The 12,504-nt window shown below is 39.2% G+C and overlaps 1 protein-coding gene across 5 annotated transcripts in view; it reads right to left on the bottom strand.

The window, feature by feature from the left end:
* Positions 1 to 12,504, bottom strand: part of CNKSR2 (connector enhancer of kinase suppressor of Ras 2) — a 255,875-nt gene that overhangs the window by 35,660 nt on the left and 207,711 nt on the right. For all 5 annotated transcript variants that reach the window (XM_022560502.2, XM_022560501.2, XM_022560500.2 and 2 more), the window contains 2 exons: positions 7,661 to 7,761; positions 4,812 to 5,358 (listed from right to left, as the gene is read on the bottom strand). In XM_022560502.2, coding sequence (XP_022416210.1) covers positions 4,812 to 5,358; positions 7,661 to 7,761 — 648 coding nt within the window. The remainder of the gene's footprint in view (positions 1 to 4,811; positions 5,359 to 7,660; positions 7,762 to 12,504) is intronic.

Genomic DNA, 12,504 nt, shown 5'->3' on the forward strand with positions numbered 1-12,504 from the left:
AGTAAGTTAGATAATTACCTTTTCCTCATTATTTAAGCCAAAAAGCGAGGGAGGTGTGATTAAAAAATCCAACCTGTAACCAATATTGAAATTATAGCTACATTCTACTTTATATCCAGTCTTTAGTGTTTTCTGTCTCCCTAACAATCTTTCTTCAAAATCAGACAATACAGTATTAAGAGAATATTTGTTTACTGCTTTCCAGATTTTTCCATTTTAAAAAAATATATACTTGCTACATAACCGCCAAGAATGGTGCCCTTAAACTTCACAAAAGTGACACATTTAAGGTTCTCTACTATGCTTTCTCTGACTTTTTGGTGCATGTCTTTTTGGTGCATGTCTTTTTATTCACATTGCTTGTATATCTTTTCCATCTATTCCCTTTAGACCTGAACTATAATTTCAGATATTATTGATGATTATGCTCTTCCAAACTCTTCGTGCTTGAACATAATTTATCTAGACAATAAATAAAACAGTAAAAAGTGCTGCAACATTTTTCTTTATTTTCAGCTTGCTCCTTTTTCTCCTTTAACACAATTTCATATTCTGGGAATATCTTACCGTTGCCCACATACTTCCTACATGAATGTTCTTAAAAATAAAACTCATGGCTTTTAGAAACTCTTCAGGAAATTACTCTAAGACCCTTAAAATGACTGAAGAAGATTAATCTATCTTCTTCTGCACGATATTGGTAGTCATTATCTAGCCTCTCTGCCTATATAATTTAAGATATTAGGGCACTGAGCTGCACATTTTGTACAGCTCTTAAGTTACCAATGGTGTGCAATGGATGTTAGATTTAAGAAAATAAATTTAAAATACATTTCTTGGCAGATTTCATTTTGAAAGCATCAGTAAATATTTTAGCCAGATAACCTGATATGTACTGTAGCTACTAGGTAACATTTTATCTTTCCCACCCTCGGCCCCCTAAAAAAAAAAAAAAACAACCTAGGTTTTGCTTTAGATTTCTAAGACCAAGCTAATAAATGTGTAAATTAAGTAAGAATGCTGATAGGTTATCCCTAAGGCAATGAAAAAGAGCACATTATAAATTCATTGAGTACATGGTGGCACCAGGAATGCATGGCTAGTAAAGAGTAGTCTTTTAACTGCCAAGAGGGAAATCAGCAGGATTAAGGGATAAAGCTTTCAAAAACCTCATCTAAACTGCCTAGTATGGCAAAGGAAGGAGAACTATTAGAAGCAGACCTCAAGCTGCATTAACCAAAACCGTATTTTAGTGTTATGCCAGATGATTTCTGAATAAAGAATAAATATAATATCTTTATATTTTGTCCCACACTTTTATGATTTATACTCCTTGAAAGCTGCGTAGGCTGACATAATTTATAATTTAATTTCACTGAGGTATTATAAGGCCTATACCTCAGTCAGCTTTGAAACTGCTAATTGGGATAATAGGAAATTAGTTGTCTTCTCCCAAATGCCAGTGAAGTAGGTCAGGATAATTAATATTCAAGCTGACTTTTCTGTCAAAGGAAAACACAACAGGTCTCATCTGTGTACTTTTAGTACCATCCACTTTAGACTAAAATGAGTTCAGCCTCAGAAAAATCACAGTATGACTCGGTTAGAGAATTGAATTTCAAAAATAAGACAAAAGGTAGTTCAACCATGAGAACGTAGACTGAAGTATGCTCTAAAGAAGACTAAATTTACACCTTGTAAGCAGGGCCAAATTCCACCTGTACGAAGAAAATGAAAAAACATCTAGGTCACAGATTTAGGTACATCTTGCTTCTTAGATTGCTCTGTAGACTCATAAGCACTATATAATATAGATCACGAGAGGGGTTTGGTTGGTGCCATAATTCTTCACCCTTAAAGCTGAAGAGAAGCTATATTTTCTCCCATGGCTCCTTCTGCTCACGTGCCTGGTACTTCCTATTTTTAATTTCTTGGCAAACTGAGAAACATGTTTGGAGCTAGGGACGTGAAACTTATTTGCTCTGCAGGTCTGTACTTGATTAGTGCAGATTCACTTTAGTAGGTCACAGTGCATGCTGGCCTCGAGCAGGACAGTTAGTAACACACCGCCGCTGGTCTTTGATTCTAACAAGCACGGCAGCCTGCTGACCGGAGCGGTAGCACAGTGAGAGCTCCGGGCGGAGGGCACGCTCTAAGTGTGAGGCTGAGGGGATGGCCACAGCTTCTTTCCCATGTATAATTTTGACTCTCCTGACAGAACACCAAACAGCTTGATTTGAATAAGCAGCCTGGAATACTTACTCCTAATGGCCGACTCAGGGCAGTCATGAATAAGACACTCCTTAACTAGACCTTGAAGATTCTTTTGAAAACACTGATTTTAGAGCTGATATTTCCCAAAGGAGGTGCTCATCAAATTGCACACTCCTAAATATTAGAAACAGTAATGCAGAAAAACCATCATTGGGAAGCCGAACATGTACCCCATTAAGTTAAGAAGCATCTTCCAGGCAAGCATGAAACGTACTGCCCTGTTGAGAATGGTTTAAAGGACACTGAGACATCAAGTGGCAAGATTATAGAAAAATACCCAGAAAGAAATGGGGCCCTGCAAGATAGTGCACGGTCACCTTTAGTGAAACAGATCAGACTGAAATAACGCGAACTACCCCACGATATCGAACCGCAAAGACAGAATGTGCAATAATACCAAGTTTACCGACACACTTCTAGGGTGGTTCTGCCTTACCGCAATCATTCCACAAAGAGAGAGCCTGCTGAAAAAGATGGAAAGTATTGAATAACTGCCCACTTGACTTATTCGGGAACCTAAAGGAAAAACCCACCAACTTTGGGAGTACATCTGTATGGCTAAAAATACATCCAATCAACAAAACAGCAAAAAACAGACACTAGAAGAAAAAATAATCGAACGCCATCTAACTAGGGATGCTCTGTGGGCTAGTGGAGCCTGAAGGAAGGGCGAGCCCAGGGCTAGGTTTGCCTTTCAGGTCCTAGGACACGAATTCTCCATTCTAGTCCTCCCTACACAATGCCCAGGAGGAACTGCTAAGTATCTAGCCAGTTGAAAAAGACAGCCTCAAAGACTTGTACCCGTGGCCATGATGGAATGTGTCATGAACAGGATTCTCTATTTCAGAGGGTTGTGCCTAATTTCAACACAATTTATTTTAAAATGCCAGAGATGAAGTATTTTCCCCAATGCGTTTGTAGAATGCTGAATAAACCTCACATGCTTAGTTGTAGCAGTTGTGCAGAACCTGGACAACAGTTGAAAGGAGGTTTCTAACTCATCCTTATTTAAGTTTTAGAAAACAACTTATACTAATCTTCTTAATATTAAAAATATATTATCGTGCTTGCCAGAACTCCTACAGAGGCCTGACATGGTTCCTAGATCTTTCCTCCACAAGACTCTTCTATAATTTCTAATAGATGTGAATGTCGTGAGGGCGTGGCAGGTAAATCACCTTTCCTGAACCAACAGTATACCTTTTAAAAGGCTCCTCATGGAGATTATGGCTAAAATATACTTTACATGGAAACTGCTTTAACATAAGAATTTTATTATAAGCAACTCATATTTTGATAGTAGAAAAGGTCCACTGTATTTTCTTGTCGATTATCTCCAAAGTAACCCTCATTTTAAATGATACAAGCTTCAAATTGACATGAGGCTCCTGACCTGCTGGTAACCTGTGAGATTTGAGTTGTTTTCCCAGTTGTGATGAAGAAGTTACACTAACATATCCTGTAATCAAAGTCTCCATACTGTGTGAAATGGGCTGAAGGACACAGTCTGTTTGTATCCTTTAAAAAGAGAAGTCTAATGCCCTCGTGGGACCAAAGCAGTAACTGTTGTTTCATCAGCACCAGCTTGGGTCATCTGCACTAATTGGCCCATACTTCATTTTGAATAAAGAGATTTCATACTATTTCTTCGACACTATTTTTGGGGGTATTTTATATTCAATTCTTATAGCCAGAACTAGATTTTCTTTCTAAGTAAAATAACTGAGTTATAGCCTTTCTCTTAAACTAGCTTGGGTTTCTGGACTGGTATATCACATTAGTTATAAACAGAAGCTTGGTATGGCATGTTGGACAAATAACTTGATAACTAGTAAACATATTCTTAATGCCAGTCAGAGGGTTACTTAATGACTTGTCTCTCTCAAGAGCTGATTCACATAAATTGAGCTTTGCAATCAACATACATACCAAGAAAGTAAATGGATGCTTTTGGCAAATTGGTTTCTAGAAACATATTCTGCTATTTGAAGTTGATAGAAATGCTATGTAAAATTTCTTCTTCGAAAAATTCTTTTGGATTTTTCCTTTCAACCTTCTCATGGTGAAAAGGGAAGTTATGTATGTATGTATGTGTGAGTGTGTGTATGTGTATTCACTTACTTATTCAACCAAGGTTCTGCTAACACCCTGCTTGAAGCATTTATAGCTTCTGAACCCAAACTCAGGGGGCAACAACTGTGGACCAAAGGGATGATGCATGCAAGTGAAAAGAAAGTGGATAAGAGGAGGAAGCAAAACAAATGAATGCCATCAACCTTAAAAGGCAGATGGGCCAAAAAAAAAACTATTTGCTCTAGCTGTGGGTGTCCTGGGATGTAGGCTTCATTACTCATCTTTTTTTCCCCCAAGTTACTCAAGTTCTGAAAGTGGGACACCAAGGGATACCTGACTTCCTATGCAGCAAAACCATTATTTTAAGAAAAAAGGGAAACAGAATTCTATTTTCTTAAAATAAGAAGTTTGAAAAGGTTAGGAATGTGTGTATACAGGCTGAGAATCTCCATCGGCATACTTACTTTTGTCTCCTATGTTTTCCCCTGCTGCCTCCCCTTCCTCCTCCTCCTCCTCCTCCTCTTCCTCCACCTCTGTGGGCTGCACGTCATCCTGCGGGTCACAGGCACTAACCGGCGCGTTCAGACAGCAGTGGTTGAACCCGCTATCTCGAGGCAGAGTAAAACTTCGAGGCTTGCCCCCGTTTCCATTTAACACTTGCATCCTCTCGCTCTCAGCTAAGGGGTACGGCCCATAGTGATCCTGTAGGTGGCACTTCTGAGTTGGAAGGGTGGACTGCCGCCTGTGCTCTGGGGAGATGGCCGCGGAGTCAGAGAAGACGGAATCCTCCAGGGGCAGAGTCTGAAGATAGTGTAACCCTGAGCTCGTCAGGGGCGTCTCGATTAAATCCTGCCAGGAGCGGCGCTGACTGGCTGTCTTGCGAATGGGGGACACCACACTGCTCCCAGTCAGTTCCTGGCGAAACTCCTCATGGGATGATTGCGACTGAGAGGTCTCTGTCGAGGAGAGCCGGCTGTGTTTCGCTTCCACGTAAGGACTGGCACAACTCATCTGTGGAAAGGAGCCTCTGATCAGTCTCCACAGAAATAACAGACCATGCCTATCACCAAGGAACACATTTGATTTCCACCATCTCAAAGTTAGGCCCCAGCTGACATTTTAAGAGACTGAAACGTGAATGTATAGAAATACAGCTACGCTGGGCTCTCATGAAAAATGTGACATACTAGTGCAAACTTTTACAGCAAAGTATAAGGCAACGTGAGTGCCTATGTAAGAAATATTTAGCAACTAAAAACAAAAAAATCCTAAGTTTTGAAATCTCTATGCATTCAAAATCCTGAATTGTTGCCAAATTCATATTTCCAGATGTTATGGAGTCTGGGGATGAGAGCAAGGAGACAGGATTTTGGATGTAAAAACAAGGTGCCTCTAATCGGACACAAGCCTTCCTCTTCTTCATAGGTGAATGTCTGCTCTTAGAGTGTCAAGAATAAGCTTTCTTACAGTCTTGTCAGTTCTGTGGCACTTTCTAGAGAGTTAAAAATGTAGAAAGGATGAGATTACACCCTGATGGGAATTAGCATTTGCCTTGAGCATAGCCACTTCAAAGCACATAAACACAAAAGAAAAATGGAATATTCTTATCCTTGGAATTTAAAGTTTGGGAATATATGTTACAGCACAAAGCACAACCAAGAAAAAGGACGGGCATCAAGTGAATGCTATAAAAGTCTTGCAGGCACCCTTACTGGGACAAGCCTTACTCTAGCTCTGGGGGCTAGCAGACCAGCCCAGGCCCCTTCCTGGCAGGAGGAGCCAGATTTGTTAGATGTGATCACTACGACTGAGGCTGAGGTTGTGGCCAGGAAAAGCCCGACTAAGGTGAAAGTACACCTTCCCCTCTGGGTAAAGGAGAAGTTAAGTGGCATCTTCTGTGGGCAGCCAGTTTATCTTCCCACATGTTAATCACAATGTGAGTAGTTTCCTTCTTGAAATTCACAAGTTGCTATGATTAAAGAGCGGTTTGGTCAAGCTGCAGTTTCCCTTTCCCCCACGTTTACAAATATTTAAAGGAACTATTTAGACCCTGATGTTTTAGGGAAAGAGGGAAAATATGATATAAACTATATCTTGTTACTGACTTCATTATTTCATTTGTCTGTTGCACTTGGTACACTGCAGCATTTATTAATGAAATGTGTATACGGAGAGGAACAATTCTGCATTTCTGTCTACTTTTCTCCTTTTTCCCTTAGATAAGAGATACTGTCATCAAACATTTCAATTAAAAATGTGACTTTCCTTTTAGTCCTTAGCCAAAAGTATTCATTCATTCATTTCAGAAATATGTATTGAGCACTTAATAAATAAGTACCAGTGTTGTGCTAGGCCATAGGGATGTACAGTGAACAGAACGGGGTCCCTGTTCTCAAAAAGTTCACAGTCCAGTCCAGTGAGCTGTTTGCAGTCCCAAATATTCTGATTTAATATCTCTGGATGACGCCTGAGCATCTGCATTTCTAAAACATTCCAGAGGTGATTCTCATGCACAGCCAAGGTTGAGAAGTGGCCTAGAATTATATGAACATCTTGCATAGCACCTTTCTTGTTAAAAATCCCCTGTAGTAATAAGGAGGTAGAATTAGGTGGCTGCTATTGTCACTTAAATCCAGCTTCCATTTCCTGTTTGGAAGACTCAGTCTCAAGACAGGCAGAATTGACTCTTATGGTACAGTGACCATGCAATGTATTGCCTAAAATGGGACAGCATCGAGACTCTTTTGGTAATTCTGATGGGAAATGGGCATAAAACAAACCAGGACAATTGTAAAGATCAAGGTACAGTCTATACACAGAATAATTTACACAGGTTTAAGAAGTCTTAAGAAGAAGAGCATCACATAAACACATATACATTAAACCAGACCCCATGGCTGCCTGAAAAGCTACATGCCAAAACATGTTCAATACAGATATAATATAAATTTTTACAATTGCTTCTAAAGGACATAGGAATTAACTTTGTTAGTGTAGAATAGATAAGGTCAATTTATATATCTTTTTCTAAGAAAACTTTTTTGTTGTTGATATTTTCATGAAGGCTACTCTGACACAAATGGTATGTTTTCTTAATAAAACTGGTAAGATACTTACTAGTGTGGAATCTGTGGTGACTGCTTCTCCTGATTAAATATTCTTTGTATACTTAAAATTTTTTTCCCTTATTGCTTTTAGACTCCCTGTTTTCTTTGCCCCTAAAAACCCCAAGGTCTGACATGTAATTCACTACATAATGTCTCAGGTCAAAGAATCTGATGCTATATTGAGTATATTCCTACTGGCAACTTACGGAGGGAGGCCGTGGGTATGTATCGTAGGGGGGTGGAGGGCTGTCCTGTTTGGGTGTTGATGGAGTATCTGCTTCTTCCTTGTCACTCTCACTCCAGTAATCTGAAAATTCACACACATGGATACATCAACATTCTGTTAAAAGTTTCTAGCCATATTTTCAGGAACACACACTACCAGCTAACAAAAGGAAGTTTAAATTCCATTCCGGCACCCTGCTCCCCAGCACTCGCTACTCCAGGCCCACCAACTTTCATTTTCAGTTGGGTTTTGAGAAGGAAGAGTACAATCACCTAATTCCAGCCTCCTTTTAAAGCAAGCAATTACACATAGCCACAATTTTAGGTATGGCAATATGCCTCCAGTGGGGTGCTGGAGCTGACTTGTCACAGCTTGAGAAGGCTGATTATTAAATTTTCGGGAATTTTGCCAATGGTTGATATTGCATTCGGAGTTCAGAATCAGCCGTGGTGGGAGTATTTATACCATGGAAATTGGCAAACACTACAAATTAAATTTTGCTCTGTTGTCATCGTCAAAAAAAAAAGGAGTTAAGACAAAGACACTGCATAAGTCAAATAAGGTTTAGGGTATTTTAGATTCCAAATTACTTAAAGCTTCAATTAATGAATGATGTCACATGATGCCTCTTAGAGGTGTATCATTTTATCCTAAAGATGAACACTCAAAGAAGAAATACATAGGTTGCTGTAGATCTCTACAGGTATAAACAGCTTCAAAAATAATGTTCTCAATCCTCTTCTGTGGCTTCAGTTCACTGGTTATCTAACAGTCGCTGTTTCCAGAGTCATGCTGACATGAATCTCTATAACACCATACTCCCACCTCTACTTGGAAACACATGGCAAGCCCTGATTCTTGCCAAACGCAAAAGGGCAAATCTGCTGATGTGGGCTGTAAATTCCAAACTTCTAGAACTACTTAAAAGGGTAGAAAATGTAAGCCGCTAGACAAAGTGACTTGGCAGACCTCAGGCAAGAGGGAAGGGGAAAAACTCCGAGAGATACATTAGTCAAGTAAGTAAACTACACCACAAAGGCCAATCATCAGAATCTGTTCTACCAATATCTCAACCACCCTGTAACTGCTGGGTTAATTCTTTATGTGATTTACAAGGAAAAACCTAGAACTATTATCCATATGAATTTCAAATGATAAAAGAAAAGTTTCCTTATTCTTATGAAAATCGAAATCACAAAAGAACCTTAACTTATATTCAGATGTAGGTGAAAAATCATGGCACTTTTTTTTTTTTTTCCGGTACGCGGGCCTCTCACTGCTGTGGCCTCTCCTGTTGCGGAGCACAGGCTCTGGATGCGCAGGCTCAGCGGCCATGGCTCACGGGCCCAGCCGCTCCGCGGCATGTGGGATCCTCCCGGACCGGGGCACGGACCCGTGTCCCCTGCATCGGCAGGCAGACTCTCAACCACTGCGCCACCAGGGAAGCCCCATGGCACATGTTTTTACAGGTACCCTTATCCACCCAGGAATTCCCATATTGTAATATTTTTATATATTTTCCTTGTGGTGCTGATTAATAAGTACAGCTAATATTTACTGAGTACTTATTATAATATGCCAAACAGAAAGTAGTACAACTGCGGTTTGAACTAAGAAATTGCCTTGCTCTAAGCCTCGAAGGGCCAAGTCACTGGGACTCTTTGTACGACTTAGCGGGAGAATTTAATGTGACATATACTCATGATCCTTCAAGTCCCCCTCCTCCTGCTGCTCAAAATTCTTTAGCAATGGAGATTATTATATTCAGGCCTCAGAATACAAGGTCTCTGAAAATCCAAGTCCTACTTTAATTATTCCCTTTGAGTAAAGGATAAGCAAACACTAGTTAACCTAAATTTGAGATCTGGTTTTTACACTGGGTCACACCAGTGATGGGCAGCATACTAAGTCTCCCCTCAAATATGAATTGATGTAGTTGCCCAGAAATGGACCCAGTAAACACTGGTGGGAAAAGCATAAACTATATACTCGCGCAGATGTAGGTTCAGTGCTTGGCTGTACCAATTACCATTTCTGTGCTCTTGTGATAGTTACTTAATCTCTTTGAGTCTGTCTTATCATCTGTAAAAGGGGGCTAATAATAACCACCTTTCAGAGTTGTGTGAGTGGACTACTAAGGTAATGTATATTCAAGCGCCTTGCATCTTGAAAGCACTCAATAAATATTAAGGTCCCTAATATTGGGTGGATTTGTAGGTATGCCAGGACAGTCTGACCCAGATCACGCAGGAGATAAATGCCTAGTGTTCATCTTCTTAGACATTAGTTTTTTCTTGTAGCAAGTTCCAGCAATGAAAAGTGAATTCTGGAGCTCTGGGGTCTCAGTTGGGTAGTTTTGTGGGAGCTTGAAATACTACTGAGAAATTATTGCTGGAGGTGGAGGTACCAAGCACCCCCTCACCCTGCTCCCAAGCAGTAGGCTTGTGAAGATCACTCTGCTCTCACCCTTCCCACTATTTCCAGAAACTATGGGACCTGTGCTGAGTTCCCCCTTCACCTTTGCACTGAGACCTTGGGTCTCAAGGAATTAGCTCCTCAAGGGGTCCTGTCAGCACACTGAGAGGGAGATGATCACCATTTTATCAAGATCTTTATAGCTATTATTACAAGTGACAGATTTAGGAGATTCTCTCTCTCCCCCCCAGCCCCCCACAACCCCCGCTAAATTAGGAAGAATTCTAATCCTTTATTTGATGTAATTCTTGGTTTATTAAAGAAAAAAACACCACCAAACCAAAGTTTTCTTGGGTTGCCTAAGAAAAGGCTGAAATACCACTTTGCAAATTAACTTCATTTCACACACTAACCCATGTGTCTTTGAGAGCAATGCCAGGGAAGAGGCTACACAGAAAATTTAGGCATTTTGGTTTTGTGTGGAAAATTACAGGCACACTGCTTCCCAGAGGCTGAAACCAGTCTGATTTTCATTCTAAGAGCAAATTAATTTATTTTTCTTAGCTCTCTATTTAGCACAAAATAAATGGATACTTTTAATGTCTCTTGCAGTGATATTCAATTTTACAAGTAACTAATCATGAATAAACAGTGCCATCAATAGAAGAGGAAAATTTCCACTTTACTTCTCATGTTGATACAAAAGGATAATTTGAAAGAAATTGACTTTTTCATCTAGAACTATCAAAGAAATACAATGTATTTCATTCACTTTTATGTAATTAAAGCTTTACAAAGACCTTGTGTGTGACTGAAAATAATGTGTCATGAATGTCTGATTTGAAGCTGGAAAAATATAGAAAAATGATTAGCAGACAATTAGCTAAATTATGATCTTGGCAGAATTTACTGTAACCCTGTTTTCTCTAAGTAAAACAATGCATAATGAAAAAGAACCCCATATCCTTTATACTTCTGTAGTTAAAGACAGCAATTCACTAAACTTTTATTTAAGTCAATGAAAGAGTCACTTCCAAGCTGTACTGAGTATTTAAATGGAAACAGTGTTTGGCAGTTATTCCTTTGCATCTTTCTGAAATATTCCCAATTCTCAAAGAGCTATATTTTGTATCAAGTTTAAACTTCCCTACTGAGAATGGTACTTAGATGTCAAACAATTCTACAGAAGTGTGGAATAGACACGTGCATCCAGTAGTTGTCTATACAGAATACGTAAGACCTAATCCTGCATAAGGTAGGAAGTCTAATATGTTTCTGACCTACGTTAGAGTACCTGATGAATGTATACTCTAGGTGGAAATCTAAATTATTTCAGAGATTCTGGCTGTAGAGACCTGAACTGTAACTATTAGCTTCTACCTATGATTGTCTACCACATTCCAGTAGGCACTAAAATAAATACTCACATGACAGACTATGGCAGCATGAATCCATGGAATGAGTATTTTTTGGAACGTGCATGTGCAATATGACTTACCAGTTCTTTCATCCATAATGAAATTTGGTTATATAATGACAAGTACAAAGGAAATCCACTAAAATCAAGGCCATGCTCAGCTTCAAAGAAATGCCGAGTGATAAAATACAGAAGCCTGAAAATCCAACGTTCCTTATTCATGCAAATTGACTTTTTTCAAGATTCATTCTCCTATTGGCACATTGCCCACACTTCTAATTCTTGCATCTTAAAAAACTGAGAAATCTATATGCACTTTTAAAGAACAGTTTTCATGCTTTATAATTTGAAAAGGAAGGCTGGTGTGTGTGTGTGTGTGTTGTGTGTGTGTGTGTTTGTGTATTTAGCTCTCTTACTATAATTGTAGGCCTATAAATTAAGTAGAAGTATGAAAGTGGGGAATAAACTTTTAACAATGAAGAAATGTGACAATAACTGGCCTGACACTTCATAGTCCTGGCTGGGATTTGCCTGTGCACAGTGATTTGATAGAGATGGTTTCCATGTTATTTGTGGAAGTACTCATGCTGCTTCCACTCCCAGGAATGTTTTATTTTATTACTTCTCATCCTGCGACAACCAGTTCAGATAATGAGTCCACATAATGTTTTTTTCCAATTTCCCTCCTAGAAGGAATCTCTAGCCTCATTCCCATGGAATTTGCTTTGTACTTTCCCATGTTTCACTTTCCATATTGTACTAAGAGTATCTTTTCTACTAGAATTCAATGTAATTTCAGGCAGGATGGGTGCTTATTTCACCTTAATACAATTAGAGTGTTAGCTGAAGGCCTTATTCAGAAACACTTTAATATTTAATAAAATATCTTCTCTGCCTCTTCACCGCTAACTTTATATGAGGCTCACTGATTACTTTCTCCAAGTATTTCCTCATTAATCCTGACTCCTTCTCAGGTTTTTAAAAAAATTTTG

This window comes from Delphinapterus leucas, chromosome X (assembly GCF_059928025.1).
Source record: "Delphinapterus leucas isolate spDelLeu-1000000601 "Yukka" chromosome X, BTC_Dleu_Yukka2, whole genome shotgun sequence".
NCBI lineage: Eukaryota > Metazoa > Chordata > Mammalia > Artiodactyla > Monodontidae > Delphinapterus > Delphinapterus leucas.